Source organism: Pleurodeles waltl, chromosome 4_2, assembly GCF_031143425.1.
Source record: "Pleurodeles waltl isolate 20211129_DDA chromosome 4_2, aPleWal1.hap1.20221129, whole genome shotgun sequence".
Taxonomy (NCBI): domain Eukaryota; kingdom Metazoa; phylum Chordata; class Amphibia; order Caudata; family Salamandridae; genus Pleurodeles; species Pleurodeles waltl.
The window spans coordinates 386121298-386135821 of NC_090443.1; the positions used below are offsets into that span (position 1 = coordinate 386121298).

The window sequence follows — 14524 nt, forward strand, 5'->3', positions numbered from 1 at the left end:
GGGGGTCCAGACGTTCAGGACGTTGGTGTGGCAGGGTGCGTTGGGGTCGACCTTGGCCATGGTGGGTGGGAAAGGGGAAGGGGGGGGGGGGGGGGGGGGCGGTGAAGCGAAGCTTACATGGATGTCGATCTTGCTGTGAAAGAAGGTGGCGAGGAAGTCGCATAGGTCTTGTGAGTGGGGTGGGTTGGCGGAGCAGGCCTTGGGGTTGGCGAGTCCCTTGATGATGCTGAAGAGCTCCTTGCTATTGTATGCGTTGTCAATTCGCTCTTTGTAAAAAGATCTTTTGGTGGCTCGGATGAGTTGGTGATGTTTGCGTATGGCCGATTTGAGGGCAGCGTGGTGGTTTTCTGAATGTTCTTGTCACCAGATCTTGGCTTTCCGGCATTTATGTTTAGATGCCTGAAGGTCTGAGGTGGACCAGGGAGCTTTCTTGTTGGCGTGGTTGTTTTCTTGAGTGGGGCAAGGGTGTTGGCACAGTCGTCAAGCCATAGTTTGAGGGCGGCGGTGTTGGGGTCGTTGGTTTTGGGTGGTAGGGAGTGAGGGAGGATGGAGATCAATTGGTCCTTGAAAATCTTGTTCCACTTGCGGTGAGGGATCCGATGCTGTTGGTGATAGGTGGTGGGGCTTACGGAAGGAAAAATTAACAACAGTGGTCGGTCCAATGGAGTTCGGTGGTGTGAGTAAAGTTGACGTGGTTGCTGGAGGAGAAGATGGCATCGAGTGTGTGACCGGCTGAGTGGGTGGGTGAGGTGACCAGTTGCTTGAGGCCGAGGTTGTCCAGTAGGGCTGAGGAGTTGCAGTCGCCAGTGTTCTCCAGGTGGAAGTTCAGGTCGCCGAGAAGCATGTAGTCTGTGGAGGCAAGGGCATGGGTGCTGGTGGTGTCGGCATCGCAGAATTGTGGGCAGGGGCCCAGGGGTCTGTAGATGAGGGTTCCTCTCAAGGTGGTTGTAGGAAGTTGGCTCTGTATGCACTATTTCAAAGTAAGGAATAGTATGCACAGAGTCCAAGGGTTCCCCTTAGAGGTAAGATAGTGGCAAAAAGAGATAATACTAATGCTCTATTTTGTGGTAGTGTGGTCGAGCAGTAGGCTTATCAAAGGAGTAGTGTTAAGCATTTGTTGTACATACACACAGGCAATAAATGAGGAACACACACTCGGAGACAATTCCAGGCCAATAAGTTTTTGTATAGAAAAATATATTTTCTTAGTTTATTTTAAGAACCACAGGTTCAAATTCTACATGTAATATCTCATTTGAAAGGTATTGCAGGTAAGTACTTTAGGAACTTTGAATAATCACAATAGCATATATACTTTTTACATAAAACACATATAGCTATTTTAAAAGTGGACACAGTGCAATTTTCACAGTTGCTAGGGGGAGTAAGAGTTTGTTAGTTCTTGCAGGTAAGTAAACCACCTACAGGGTTCAAATTGGGGTCCAAGGTAGCCCACCGTTGGGGGTTCAGAGCAACCCCAAAGTCACCAAACCAGCAGCTCAGGGCCGGTCAGGTGCAGAGTTCAAAGTGGTGCCCAAAACACATAGGCTTCAATGGAGAAGGGGGTGCCCCGGTTCCAGTCTGCCAGCAGGTAAGTACCCGCGTCTTCGGAGGGCAGACCAGGGGGGTTTTGTAGGGCACCGGGTGGGACACAAGTCCACACAGAAAGTACATCCTCAGCAGCGCGGGGGCGGCCGGGTGCAGTGTGCAAACAAGCGTCGGGTTTGTAATAGGAATCAATGGGAGACCAAGGGGTCTCTTCAGCAGTGCTGGGGGGGGGGGGGGGGGGGGGGGGGGGGGGGATTGGGACTCCTCGGGGTAGCCACCACCTGGGCAAGGGAGAGGGCCTCCTGGGGGTCACTCCTGCACTGGAGTTCCGATCCTTCAGGTCCTGGGGGCTGCGGGTGCAGGGTCTTTTCCAGGCGTCGGGATCTGAGAGTCAGGCAGTCGCGGTCAGGGGGAGCCTCGGGATTCCCTCTGCAGGTGTCGCTGTGGGGGCTCAGGGGGGACAACTTTGGTTACTCACAGTCTTGGAGTCACCTGGGGGTCCTCCCTGTAGTGTTGTTTCTTCACCAGTCGAGTCGGGGTCGCCGGGTGCAGTGTTGCAAGTCTCACGCTTCTGGCGGGAATTGCAGGGGTCTTTAAATCTGCTCCTCTGGAAACAAAGTTGCAGTCTTTGTTGAACAGGGCCGCTGTTCTTGGGAGTTTCTTGGTCCTTTTAGAGCAGGGCAGTCCTCTGAGGATTCAGAGGTCGCTGGTCCTGGGGAAAGCGTCGCTGGAGCAGTTTTCTTCCGAAGGGGGGAGACAGGCGGGTAGAGCTGGGGCCAAGGCAGTTGGTGTCTCAGTCTTCTTTGCAGGGTTTTTCAGCTCAGCAGTACTCTTCTTCTTAGGTTGCAGGAATCTGAGTTCCTAGGTTCAGGGGAGCCCTTAAATACTAAATTTAAGGGCGTGTTTAGTTCTGGGGGTTTAGTAGCCAATGGCTTCTAGCCCTGAGGGTGGGTACACCCTCTTTGTGCCTCCTCCCAAGGAGATGGGGTCACATTCCTATCCCTGTTGGGGGAATCCTCCATCTGCAAGATGGAGGATTTCTAAAAGTTAGAGTCACCTCAGCTCAGGACACCTTAGGGGCTGTCCTGACTGGCCAGTGACTCCTTGTTATTCTCATTATTTCCTCCGGCCTTGCCCCCAAAAGTGGGGCCGTGGCCGGAGGGGGCGGGCAACTCCACTAGCTGGAGTGCCCTGGGGTGCTGTAACAAAGGGGGTGAGCCTTTGAGGCTCACCGCCAGGTGTTTTAGCTCCTGCCTGGGGGAGGTGATAGCATCTCCACCCAGAGCAGGCTTTGTTACTAGCCACAGAGTGACAACGGCACTCTCCCCATGTGGCCAGCAACATGTCTCGAGTGTGGCAGGCTGCTAAAACCAGTCAGCCTACACGGGTAGTTGGTTAAGGTTTCAGGGGGCACCTCTAAGGTGGCCTCTGGGGTGTATTTTACATTAAAATGTACACTGGCATCAGTGTGCATTTATTGTGCTGAGAAGTTTGATACCAAACTTCCCAGTTTTCAGTGTAGCCATTATGGTGCTGTGGAGTCCGTGTTTGACAGACTCCCAGACCATATACTCTTATGGCTACCCTGCACTTACAATGTCTAAGGTTTTGCTTAGACACTGTAGGGGCACAGTGCTCATGCACTGGTGCCCTCACCTATGGTATAGTGCACCCTGCCTTAGGGCTGTAAGGCCTGCTAGAGGGGTGACTTATCTATACTGCATAGGCAGTGTGAGCTTGGCATGGCACCCTGAGGGGAGTTCTATGTCAACTTACTCGTTTTGTCCTCACCAGCACACACAAGCTGGCAAGCAGTGTGTCTGTGCTGAGTGAGGGGTCCCCAGGGTGGCATAAGATATGCTGCAACCCTTAGAGACCTTCCCTGGCATCAGGGCCATTGGTACCAGGGGTACCAGTTACAAGGGACTTACCTGGATGCCAGGGTATGCCAATTGTGAAAACAAAAGTACAGGTTAGGGAAAGAACACTGGTGCTGGGGCCTGGTTAGCAGGCCTCAGCACACTTTCAATTCAAAACATAGCATCAGCAAAGGCAAAAAGTCAGGGGGTAACCATGCCAAGGAGGCATTTCCTTACAGTGGTGTTGGCATTAACGTATATTTGGAAGTGCAGGTGTTCTGCACTATCTAGGGCGCCGTGGGTGTCAGATCCTGATGGGGCTTCTGTGGGCAATGGCGATTCCTCCTCTTGGTTTGTTGGCATGGTCTCTTCGGTTGATCTTGTAGCTCTTGGGGATAGCTATGGCGATGTCTGGTTCCGATGAGGTGTTCTTCCAGGTTTCGGTGAGGAAGGCGATGTCAGGGGAAGTAGATGTGACCAGGTCCCAGAGTCCGATGGCGTGCTTGTGGACGGAGCGGGTGTTGAGGAGGATGCAGTTGAGGTGGCTGGGCGGCGTTGTTGCGATGCTTGGTGGCTTGAGCGCAGGTGAAGTGGCACGAGCAGCAAGAAAAAGGTCTGTGGGTGTGCCTAGGAGAGACCTGGATGCAGGTGGTTGGGCGACCAGGGTTGAGCGCGAGGAGTTGCGAAGTGGTGTAGTGGTGTCTGGCGGCGTGGGAGGTGCAAGGGGCAGAGGGACAGGCGCTGGGTGCGATCCAGGCGCAGACGGGCTTGCCTCTGACACGCCTGCGCAGCAGCCACCATTAAAAGGGAGGAGCAGCTGGGAGGGGGTGGCAAATGGGGGCACGAGGAGGGTGGGGCCGCAGCGGTGGGAACGGGGAGACTGGGGCAGATCAAAGCAAAGCAGAAACAGCCAGAAACAGGCAGAGACAACAATAAAAAGGCAAAAGCAGAAAACGGCACACAAGCACAGAAAACAGATGACAAGACAAACACACAAGATAACAAGACCAACACACGATACTTACATCTACCACTAGACACTAGGGATGAGGCGCAGGCTGGTGCCTGCAGGTGGTGGAGGGCCTCGAACCTGTGGCAGCAGTGAAGGCGGGGTCAGGAATACGAGGGCAGTCTGGTGGAGCTGCTTGGCTTGCAGAGTGGTTCCTGGCCTTAAGTCAGGTCAGGGGTCACTCTCTCCTGGTTTCACCACCCCTAATCTACCACATGCTGACAAGTCAGTGTCCTAAGGAATGTATCATTCATAAATGCAGCCTTTTCCATTTTCCTAGTCGAAGCTGTGGAAACCACTGCGCCATAGCTTGATCTGTGACATTTGTGAGGAGGGCCACACTGGCAATAGTCTTGTGACCATTACCAGAAACCATTGTGCAGTCGGGGTTTTGAACCTAAATGATCTTTAAACAGTCACATTCAAATCAAGTCTACATTTTATTATTTTAAAAGATAGTCCTAAAAGAAAGAGACCAGCCTTACCGTTGGGCTTCAAGAACTTCTTAGCGTGCAGGTAGCTCTCCAGCATACGTTCATTGAACAGCATGTAGCCCATGGGCTCCGAAATGATAATGTCCACCTGTTCCGGGAGCGATACCTCCTCCACTTTCCCTGGGATGACCAGAATCCGGTCACTGAGGTTATTACTCTTTACTAAAAGCTGGAAATACAAGCCATGAGTAGGTCAGATGAAACAAGCTTTCGTCATGTCAACTACTTTAAAAAAACATGATCTTCAGCTACAATTGAACCTGGGCCAGGGTCCTACTGGTGTTTTTTTTCTACCACAGCTTTTGGTCCAAAAGCCCCAAACTGACAACGAGATTCCTCACTGAAACAGAGACCATCATGTGTACTTAATCCATTGATGCCATCCTAGCTTTGATTCTCTATGCACTAGATAACCCCCTTGATCTGAATCCTCTTTATTCCACTACGTGTCCTTATAATTGTAACTCAATATTTTCCACTAACTTCTGTGGTTCTGAATTCCTCCATATTCTATCCCATATCCTTTGTTTCAAACACCAGTCTCTTCTACCATCTTCCATTTTCTGCTACACTGGTGGTGAAGGGCGAGCTCAGTAATCCCCTGCTTGCTCACCCTATTATTGAGCTATTAGACTTTCGAAATAACGGATTACTTCAGGATGTTATTCCTTTGTCTGTTGACTCTCTGCTGGAATGTGAAATGTCCCACATGCACATTTTAATTGCTGCATGTTCTCCTCTCCAATCTCCCTTCTATCTCTACCACCACAATGTAAAAAGAGTGCACCATGAGAGAATTGGTACTTTCGATGTCCTTCTCCCTTCAAGATCTATTTTCCCTCTGTTAGAGAGCAACATGTCCTTAAAAGAAGGCTTTTACTCCTCTCTGCATACTGCTCCCATGCAGCTCTCCGCACATTAAAGCAACATGCCCCCAGGAAGATTTTCCTCCTTGCATGTTCTATACTCTGACCCTAGTTCCACAATGAAGTGCAAAATAGTCAAAGGAAGGCGTGGTTACCTGTAGAAGTTAATTCTATCATCCTTCTACACACTGTTTCAATTATACGGTTATTTTACCCCGCAAACAGATCCCTTTAGCTCGGCATGCTCTTCCCTCATCCCCCAAATGTCTGCTTCCGACTCTAGAGTGATATGTCCCACAGAAAGGCAAGGTAACCTCTGCATGTTGTGCCATTGAACTGGCCTCCACCGCATAGATTTTCCTGGCACCGGCCTGTGCTGCAAAAAAGGACAGGATTCCGGAGCCGCATCCAACATCTAATACGACCTAGAGAAGAAAAGGGATACCAAATTAATGCTGTGGGACTCAAGAGTAGAATCCATCAGGACAACAACTCAAACCAATAGGATGTCCATGATTCACAGAGCAGCACCACTAGTAAAGTTGCTTTTCTGCAGTTGTGCTCAGTGAAACAGGCCATCAAGATGTAGTTTGAAATATTACTGCTCTGTGATCATACTCTTAAGGACTAGCAGGCAGCAGGGGTTCCTCCATCTGGATGGAGGAGTGTCACTCTCCTGCTGCAAGAGCAGCAGAGGGTTAAAATAAAACTGTAATAACATGAATTTATCATCATTTTTGTTTTCACTGCTGTTGTCAGGCCTAGCCAAGAGTCAGGGTGGGGCTGGGCCACCGCTGCCGATTTGCAGCAAGGAAGAAGCAGTGCCAACTCCGTTTGAAGTGCGCATGTCACTTTGGCAGGCTGTCTTGTGACAGCCAGCCTGTCATGCACACTTCAAGCCTATCTAACCTGAGCAGTCTTAGACAGCTGGGTGGGGGGGGGGATGGCACAGGCCCCTTGTGCCTAAAAGAGTGTTTAGCCAGCATGCTCCAACCAATCCTTTCACTTATTTCATGCTACTTAATATTAGCAGCATGAACTCAGCATCTGGTGTGGAAGAGGGGAGCTGGCTCAGGTTCCAGGACTTGCGCTGAGACTGCCTAAGAGAAGAACACCCAGGAAGCACGGGAAAGTAAAATCATTTTTTTTTTGTTTAATTACTACTTGGATTCACTGACAGGCACCCTGATCAGCTGACACTGCCTTTAGCCTTAACTTCAGAGCTCGCAACCATGGCCCATTATAAATTAAGCATTGTTAACGAGCCATAATTGAGAGTTTTGGTATCAGGCCTAAAGACATAGTTGGTTTATCCCATTGCCTGTCACTGTGTTAAAACACTCACTTCGCTCTTGCACCCCTCCACTTCCAAATACCACCACCCACCACTGCTAGCAGAGTACTCATTACTGATTCTAGATCTGTTATGAAGGCTCTCGCAAGCCTTTTTTACCCCAAATGCACAAACTTGTATCGCCAAGAACACCCAAAGAACAGCAGAATAGCACCTTCAGATGAATTACAATGACTTACTCACTCTAGACAACACAAACCTCACACCGTGGAACATAACCTATAAACAGAATAAAACTCCATTACTGACCTACACTAAAAACCACAGCTAAGCACAACCACTGCAGATGCCTTGCAGTGTGTCTGGCGACTAGTAGTTCATGAAAATCAAATAAGAAAAAAATAAAACCCTATAAAAACACACCCAACACAGCACATGCTACGAATGACACCACATGCTATGAAAGACACATTTTATATCCTCATGCTACAAGATAAACTACCCCAATGGCAAATGCTCTTTTCTGTGCGGCAATACGCAATTCCTGCAAGGAGCCTGAAATCACATAGCATAACTCATATACCATGCAGCTCCCCCATTAATATATGGCCTCCAGAGAACTGAGAATGCAACTGCCATACTGCATCTCAAGTGCAGACATTTTCACCGTGGGCAAACGAGATACTGTCGACACCAGTTTGCTCTGCAATGACTGCTGCCTCATAACATCTCCCTGCCCCCCCCACCACTCCCCCAAATCAGACAGCCTAATCCCCCCGTGACCCAGCTCGTTTCCCCCACCCACCCTGCCAATAGGCATTCTCCGATCACCAACTGCTGTGCTGTTTTATTAGGTGCTGCAGTGCCGGCGGGAGGAGGAGGGAAAACTACAAGCACATAAGTGCATGGGCCCACTTAGGAGCCCGTTGGTGCTGCCAAATACAAGGCAGTCGCACACCAAGGCAAAGTTGGTAGGCTGGTCTGGATTCTACCTCAGGCGTCTTTCTTACTTCACACTACAACATCCAGTCTTTTGCTTTCACACGTGTTCTCATCTCTGCTTTCGACCTTTGGTACACTATAGTTCTTGTCCTGTCTTTTCTGTTTTCTTTCTTGCATGTTTTCCAAGTCTGATGGTGAAAATTAAAACCTTGTCCCCAAAACCAGTGTGTGCTGTTCACTTACATCTACAGTCACACATTAATCACAGCTTACAGTGGCTTCCTTTGGCTGTTAGGATCAACTTTATAAGATTATCTATTGTTCTTTGAGAGACCCTCCTGCAACAGAAACTGATCACCAAAGACCACAATGTTCCAGGACAGCCTATCCTTTTTGTATGTCCACCTTTCAAAAAGTGGACAGGGAGCCCCTTGTCTGGCTGAAGAGCACAGCTTTGGAACTTGCCAGCCCAAATAAGGAACCACCACCTAGGGTCTCAGTGAACACTAAAACCAGCCCGTTTCCATCAATGTTGTCAAAAGATACAAATGACAAACTATAAGATGGAAAGTAGGCATATACAAATACAACTATTCTGACTCTCTGTAACACCTCAAGGTCATGCACGGAAAGACATGTTTTTCATCCTCAAACACCTCCTTCAACATTCATCACACAGAGCTCACTACATCCAGCATCATTCCAACCATAATCTCCCAAATGTCACCAATGCAGCAGATGCAGGTTTGAAGTACTTCACAGTATTGTTGGAGTTATGAAGCGCTTCTAAAATGCTGCAATATAGTACAAAACAATAACATTGACAGACTCTCCAACATCTACATTGGACTATGTTGTCTAATGGCAGTTTTACATCTGCTCCCAACATTCACACAAAAAAAAAAAAAAAAAAAAAAAAAAAAAAAGAGACCAGCACACAGCATAGGCACTGTAAGGAAAATGCCTTTTCGCAGGTTCACCCCCACATTGTTGGACTAACGCTGCTGTTTTTTTGACAGAGCGCACTGAAGGCTGCCACCCAGACACTACACAAATTCCTTGTCGAATTTGATACACCCAATTGGCAAGGACTGACTGCAAGTCACTAGTGTATGGTACACAGGATACCCTGGGCATTTAAGGAAGAGTGTTCACTCAGGGCTGCAGCATTGTCTGTGCCAACCTGTGTGAGAAAAAGTACAAAATGACTCCCAGCGTGCCACTGCAGACAGGAAGGATAGTTTTTACACTGTCAGCTCGATTTTGCCATTCAAACCAATGGCAAAGACACCCTTTCCCTTAACACTACATTTAAATCTCCCATAAGAAAGTCCTATAGATCCCTACGGCAGGGAGCTGTGTCCTGCTAAGTGGGACTCCTGAATAAAACTACCTACCAGGGCCATATATGGTATCATATTAATCATGGCATTAAACCAGACTTGATGCCCAGGTCATATTTAATACTATAGATTTTAGCAACTTTTAGAAAGTTGCCACTCTGTACTCCAGCTAGCCTAGCGTCCTCACAAAGGCCCTGGCATACAGACAGCTTTCTGACTGTCTGGGGAGACCTGAAAACGACTCCCAGACCCAAAACAAAGGTCGTTGCCATAGAGTGAGGTGCAACCTCCTCTGATGGCCACTCACAGTGTTAGCCCAAAAGGCAAGCTTCAAAGAGTAAGCCACCTATGTGAGGGAAGTACTAATAACACCTCTGAGCAGGATACCTTTTGTTCCCGCTGACGAAGTAGAGAGAGGGCTAGAGAGGGAAAACTCACTCCTAAACAGTTTTTTCTGTGGGCGTGTAGCCCTCTGGTAGCCACACCTCTAGGGTGGGCTCCCAAGGTCCTGACAACAAAGGAAGGGTTGTGCCTCTTGAAAGGGGTAAGAATGTTGCACTCTGGGATAGCCAGGTGCCACATAACTGGAATTTCATCACTAGGTAGGAGGGGACCCAGTAGCCCACTGGCTAGCAACTACGTGGTACCCTCTAGACACTTTTTCTGGGATAAATACGGCACCCTGGCCCTCAGATCACAATGGATTTGGTGAGAGGCAGAAAGACTGCCAAGCGGTCCTTTGAAACACACAAGGATGCTGCACCGTCTGAAGGAATGGACCTGCTGTGCTTTGGGCTAGTGAAGAATGGGCTATGCCTGCGGCTCCTGGCTTGTGGAAAAGCCCCAGATCAAAGCAGTGACTCCAAGGATCAGTCAGGTGATCTCCTGGGACCCGCCCAAGATATACAAGAGATGAAGCAGAAACTGAAAGTTGGTAGCCACAGCAAACGGTTTGCGGCTACCAGTCACCGCGCACCCACAAGGACACGTTTGATATAGCCAAAAGTTGTACCAGTGTCTGCCTGACCCAGGAGTGGTATCCAAGTTCACATTTGTTGCACCCAAGTGACACTACTACCCACCTAAGGATTTCACCCAAATCGCAGTGCAAAGAGACTAGTAGACCAGCATCGGCTGGCTTGCTACTGCAGCATAGAGGACTTCAATGGACCCTGATCTCTGTGGTTAAAGTCTGCCCACTTCACCCATGGACCAAGGAGCAATCGCAAAGACACTATGGTCAACCGCACCACAACCAGAGCATCCTTTGAGAAACTTTTGTCTGTATCCGCAGCATCAGGATCACTCCACTAATGGCTATGGAGGCTGTCCTGTAAAGTTTAGAACTCACCCCAAATACACTTTGGTGGCCAAGTAACTGTCCAAAGTGTTCCTCTGGCCCCCTAGACCTCTGGCCGGATGGAACTGGTCACCCAACTAGGGCCAGAGTAGTCAAACTAACTTTTCCAAACTTTTTGTTGACCAATGCTTGTTTGCAGATGCATTTAAAAGTGCTGATTTCTTCGGAAATCTGTACATCCAGTGGATTTCTTTCATTAAGTTTTCCAAAAATTCATAAAAATATATTCTAGTTTAATAGATTGGTGTCAGATTTTATTTGTGTTTGTGACTTTCTTAGTTTGTTGTTTGGTGGTGTTAAATGCTTTACATCAAGTTCCTTTGTCAAACCTCATTGCTCACAGCCACAGTAACCCAGAGTTGAGCTTAAGGTTAAGTAAGCAAGTTTGACTGGTCCCAAGGTGGTATTTGAAAGCACGCTGCACGATAATGGCCAATGGCCATATCATTGATACACCCAAATCCTCTCAGACATGCAGAAGCTTTCTCCGCCTGGACCTCACCAAACCCCTCCTCACTTCTTTTTGGACTATTATCCCCATGTACTCATAGCAGCAGCACTTACACTACCCCAAACATGAGAAGGTTTTGGTCTACATGAAAACTCACTGTGGCATCTTCAAGAAACACCCAAGGCTGTGCCACAAGCGCACACCAATCATGCACTATAGCAGCGCTTCCTAAACTGTTTAGAACAAAGCCTCGATTTCTAGAACTAGAAACTTTCGCAATGCACCTAGTTTTCGTGGATACGAGATGGGTGAATTTTTTTTTTTAATGCAACAAAAGCATCAGGTGGTAGTGCACTGTAATTTACAGAAACCATATTTTAAAATTGAAATGGCCACTAAAAGTGATAAAACTAAAATGACATCCTCCAAAAGCCTTTCATGTCACAATCCCTGTGCCTCAGCAATATTGTTGCATAATTCACCAAAGTGAGTGAAATTTGTAAACACCAATCGCCATGTTAAAAAATATGCTGCAATTTGTCAGAAGCCATAGACTGCTACTTGGCCTGTGTTTCTGAAGCACGGCACCCATGACAAGATAAACAATTTAAATGCATCTTTATTACTTGGACTTTCACAACTCACCAATAACTGGCTTGCGACCCACCAGCAGATCACAACCCAATTTGTGAAACTCTGCACTATGGAAGTACAGAAAATACATGTATAAGTACACTTCAACATAAGATTAAGTTCTAGCTGTATATCAATAAATGGTGAATGCGCCTTTTAATCAATGAAAAGATTATCAGCATGACTTGAACTCTCTCATAGCAGAGTTTCCATCACACAAATGTACAACAGGAAGTACACCTCATGGCTTTAGATTTTACAAGAGGGAGTCAAATCCAGTGCCAACTCATCGCTCCACCACAGGGTGATTAAAGCACAAAAATGATCTTGTTAGTTGCTCACATTAATTCAGTAGAATGTATGCTGCTACTAATGCACACTGCATCCTCCCAGGGGTCCAATCACTCACAAAGCCCCCATACCTTATCTTTAAAATCTGTGTGGTTCTGCAGGATAGCCCTCTGGTACGTGCCCGTCCGTACGTAGTCCTGCATCATGTTCTGTTGCTGCGATAAATACCCATAGAACTGTCAAAGAAAAAAAAAAATTACATTGTGCATAAAGACAATTAAAGCATGTGATAGATGTAAGCTAAATCTAAAAGGATAAGCTGCTTTGTTGGCCATTTTTACTAAAAGCTTGATGTAGGAAGTTGGCTCTGTATGTGCTATTTCAAAGTAAGGAATAGCATGCACAGAGTCCAAGGGTTCCCCTTAGAGGTAAAATAGTGGTAAAAATAGATAATACTAATGCTCTATTTTGTGGTAGTGTGGTCGAGCAGTAGGCTTATCCAAGGAGTAGTGTTAAGCATTTGTTGTACATACACATAGACAATAAATGAGGTACACACACTCAGAGACAAATCTAGCCAATAGGTTTTTATATAGAAAAATATATTTTCTTAGTTTATTTTAAGAACCACAGGTTCAAATTCTACATGTAATATCTCATTCGAAAGGTATTGCAGGTAAGTACTTTAGGAACTTCAAATCATCAAAATTGCATGTATACTTTTCAAGTTGTTGACAAATAGCTGTTTTAAAAGTGGACACTTAGTGCAATTTTCACAGTTCCTAGGGGAGGTAAGTTTTGGTTAGTTTTACCAGGTAAGTAAGACACTTACAGGGTTCAGTTCTTGGTCCAAGGTAGCCCACCGTTGGGGGTTCAGAGCAACCCCAAAGTCACCACACCAGCAGCTCAGGGCCGGTCAGGTGCAGAGTTCAAAGTGGTGCCCAAAACACATAGGCTAGAATGGAGAGAAGGGGGTGCCCCGGTTCCGGTCTGCTTGCAGGTAAGTACCCGCGTCTTCGGAGGGCAGACCAGGGGGGTTTTGTAGGGCACCGGGGGGGACACAAGTCCACACAGAAATTTCACCCTCAGCGGCGCGGGGGCGGCCGGGTGCAGTGTAGAAACAAGCGTCGGGTTCGCAATGTTAGTCTATGAGAGATCTCGGGATCTCTTCAGCGCTGCAGGCAGGCAAGGGGGGGATTCCTCGGGGAAACCTCCACTTGGGCAAGGGAGAGGGACTCCTGGGGGTCACTTCTCCAGTGAAAGTCCGGTCCTTCAGGTCCTGGGGGCTGCGGGTGCAGGGTCTCTCCCAGGCGTCGGGACTTTAGGTTCAAAGAGTCGCGGTCAGGGGAAGCCTCGGGATTCCCTCTGCAGGCGGCGCTGTGGGGGCTCAGGGGGGACAGGTTTTGGTACTCACAGTATCAGAGTAGTCCTGGGGTCCCTCCTGAGGTGTTGGATCGCCACCAGCCGAGTCGGGGTCGCCGGGTGCAGTGTTGCAAGTCTCACGCTTCTTGCGGGGAGCTTGCAGGGTTCTTTAAAGCTGCTGGAAACAAAGTTGCAGCTTTTCTTGGAGCAGGTCCGCTGTCCTCGGGAGTTTCTTGTCTTTTCGAAGCAGGGGCAGTCCTCAGAGGATGTCGAGGTCGCTGGTCCCGTCGGAAGGCGTCGCTGGAGCAGGATCTTTGGAAGGCAGGAGACAGGCCGGTGAGTTTCTGGAGCCAAGGCAGTAGTTGTCTTCTGGTCTTCCTCTGCAGGGGTTTTCAGCTAGGCAGTCCTTCTTCTTGTTGTTGCAGGAATCTAATTTTCTAGGGTTCAGGGTAGCCCTTAAATACTAAATTTAAGGGCGTGTTTAGGTCTGGGGGGTTAGTAGCCAATGGCTACTAGCCCTGAGGGTGGGTACACCCTCTTTGTGCCTCCTCCCAAGGGGAGGGGGTCACAATCCTAACCCTATTGGGGGAATCCTCCATCTGCAAGATGGAGGATTTCTCAAAGTTAGAGTCACTTCAGCTCAGGACACCTTAGGGGCTGTCCTGACTGGCCAGTGACTCCTCCTTGTTTTTCTCATTATTTTCTCCGGCCTTGCCGCCAAAAGTGGGGCCTGGCCGGAGGGGGCGGGCAACTCCACTAGCTGGAGTGTCCTGCTGGGTTGGCACAAAGGAGGTGAGCCTTTGAGGCTCACCGCCAGGTGTGACAATTCCTGCCTGGGAGAGGTGTTAGCATCTCCACCCAGTGCAGGCTTTGTTACTGGCCTCAGAGTGACAAAGGCACTCTCCCCATGGGGCCAGCAACATGTCTCGGTTTGTGGCAGGCTGCTAAAACTAGTCAGCCTACACAGATAGTCGGTTAAGTTTCAGGGGGCACCTCTAAGGTGCCCTCTGTGGTGTATTTTTCAATAACATGTACACTGGCATCAGTGTGCATTTATTGTGCTGAGAAGTTT

General features: G+C 48.4%; 1 protein-coding gene across 7 annotated transcripts in view; it reads right to left on the reverse strand.

Moving 5' to 3' along the window:
* Window positions 1–14524, reverse strand: part of CARM1 (coactivator associated arginine methyltransferase 1) — a 224240-nt gene that overhangs the window by 142497 nt on the left and 67219 nt on the right. For all 7 annotated transcript variants that reach the window (XR_011202794.1, XR_011202795.1, XM_069231523.1 and 4 more), the window contains exons 4-6: window positions 12222–12326; window positions 6091–6201; window positions 4902–5079 (exon numbers count right to left, since the gene is read on the reverse strand). Coding sequence is in view for 5 of the 7 variants with exons in the window: in XM_069231523.1 (XP_069087624.1) it covers window positions 4902–5079; window positions 6091–6201; window positions 12222–12326 (394 nt within the window). In the remaining 2 variants the exon portion in view is untranslated. The remainder of the gene's footprint in view (window positions 1–4901; window positions 5080–6090; window positions 6202–12221; window positions 12327–14524) is intronic.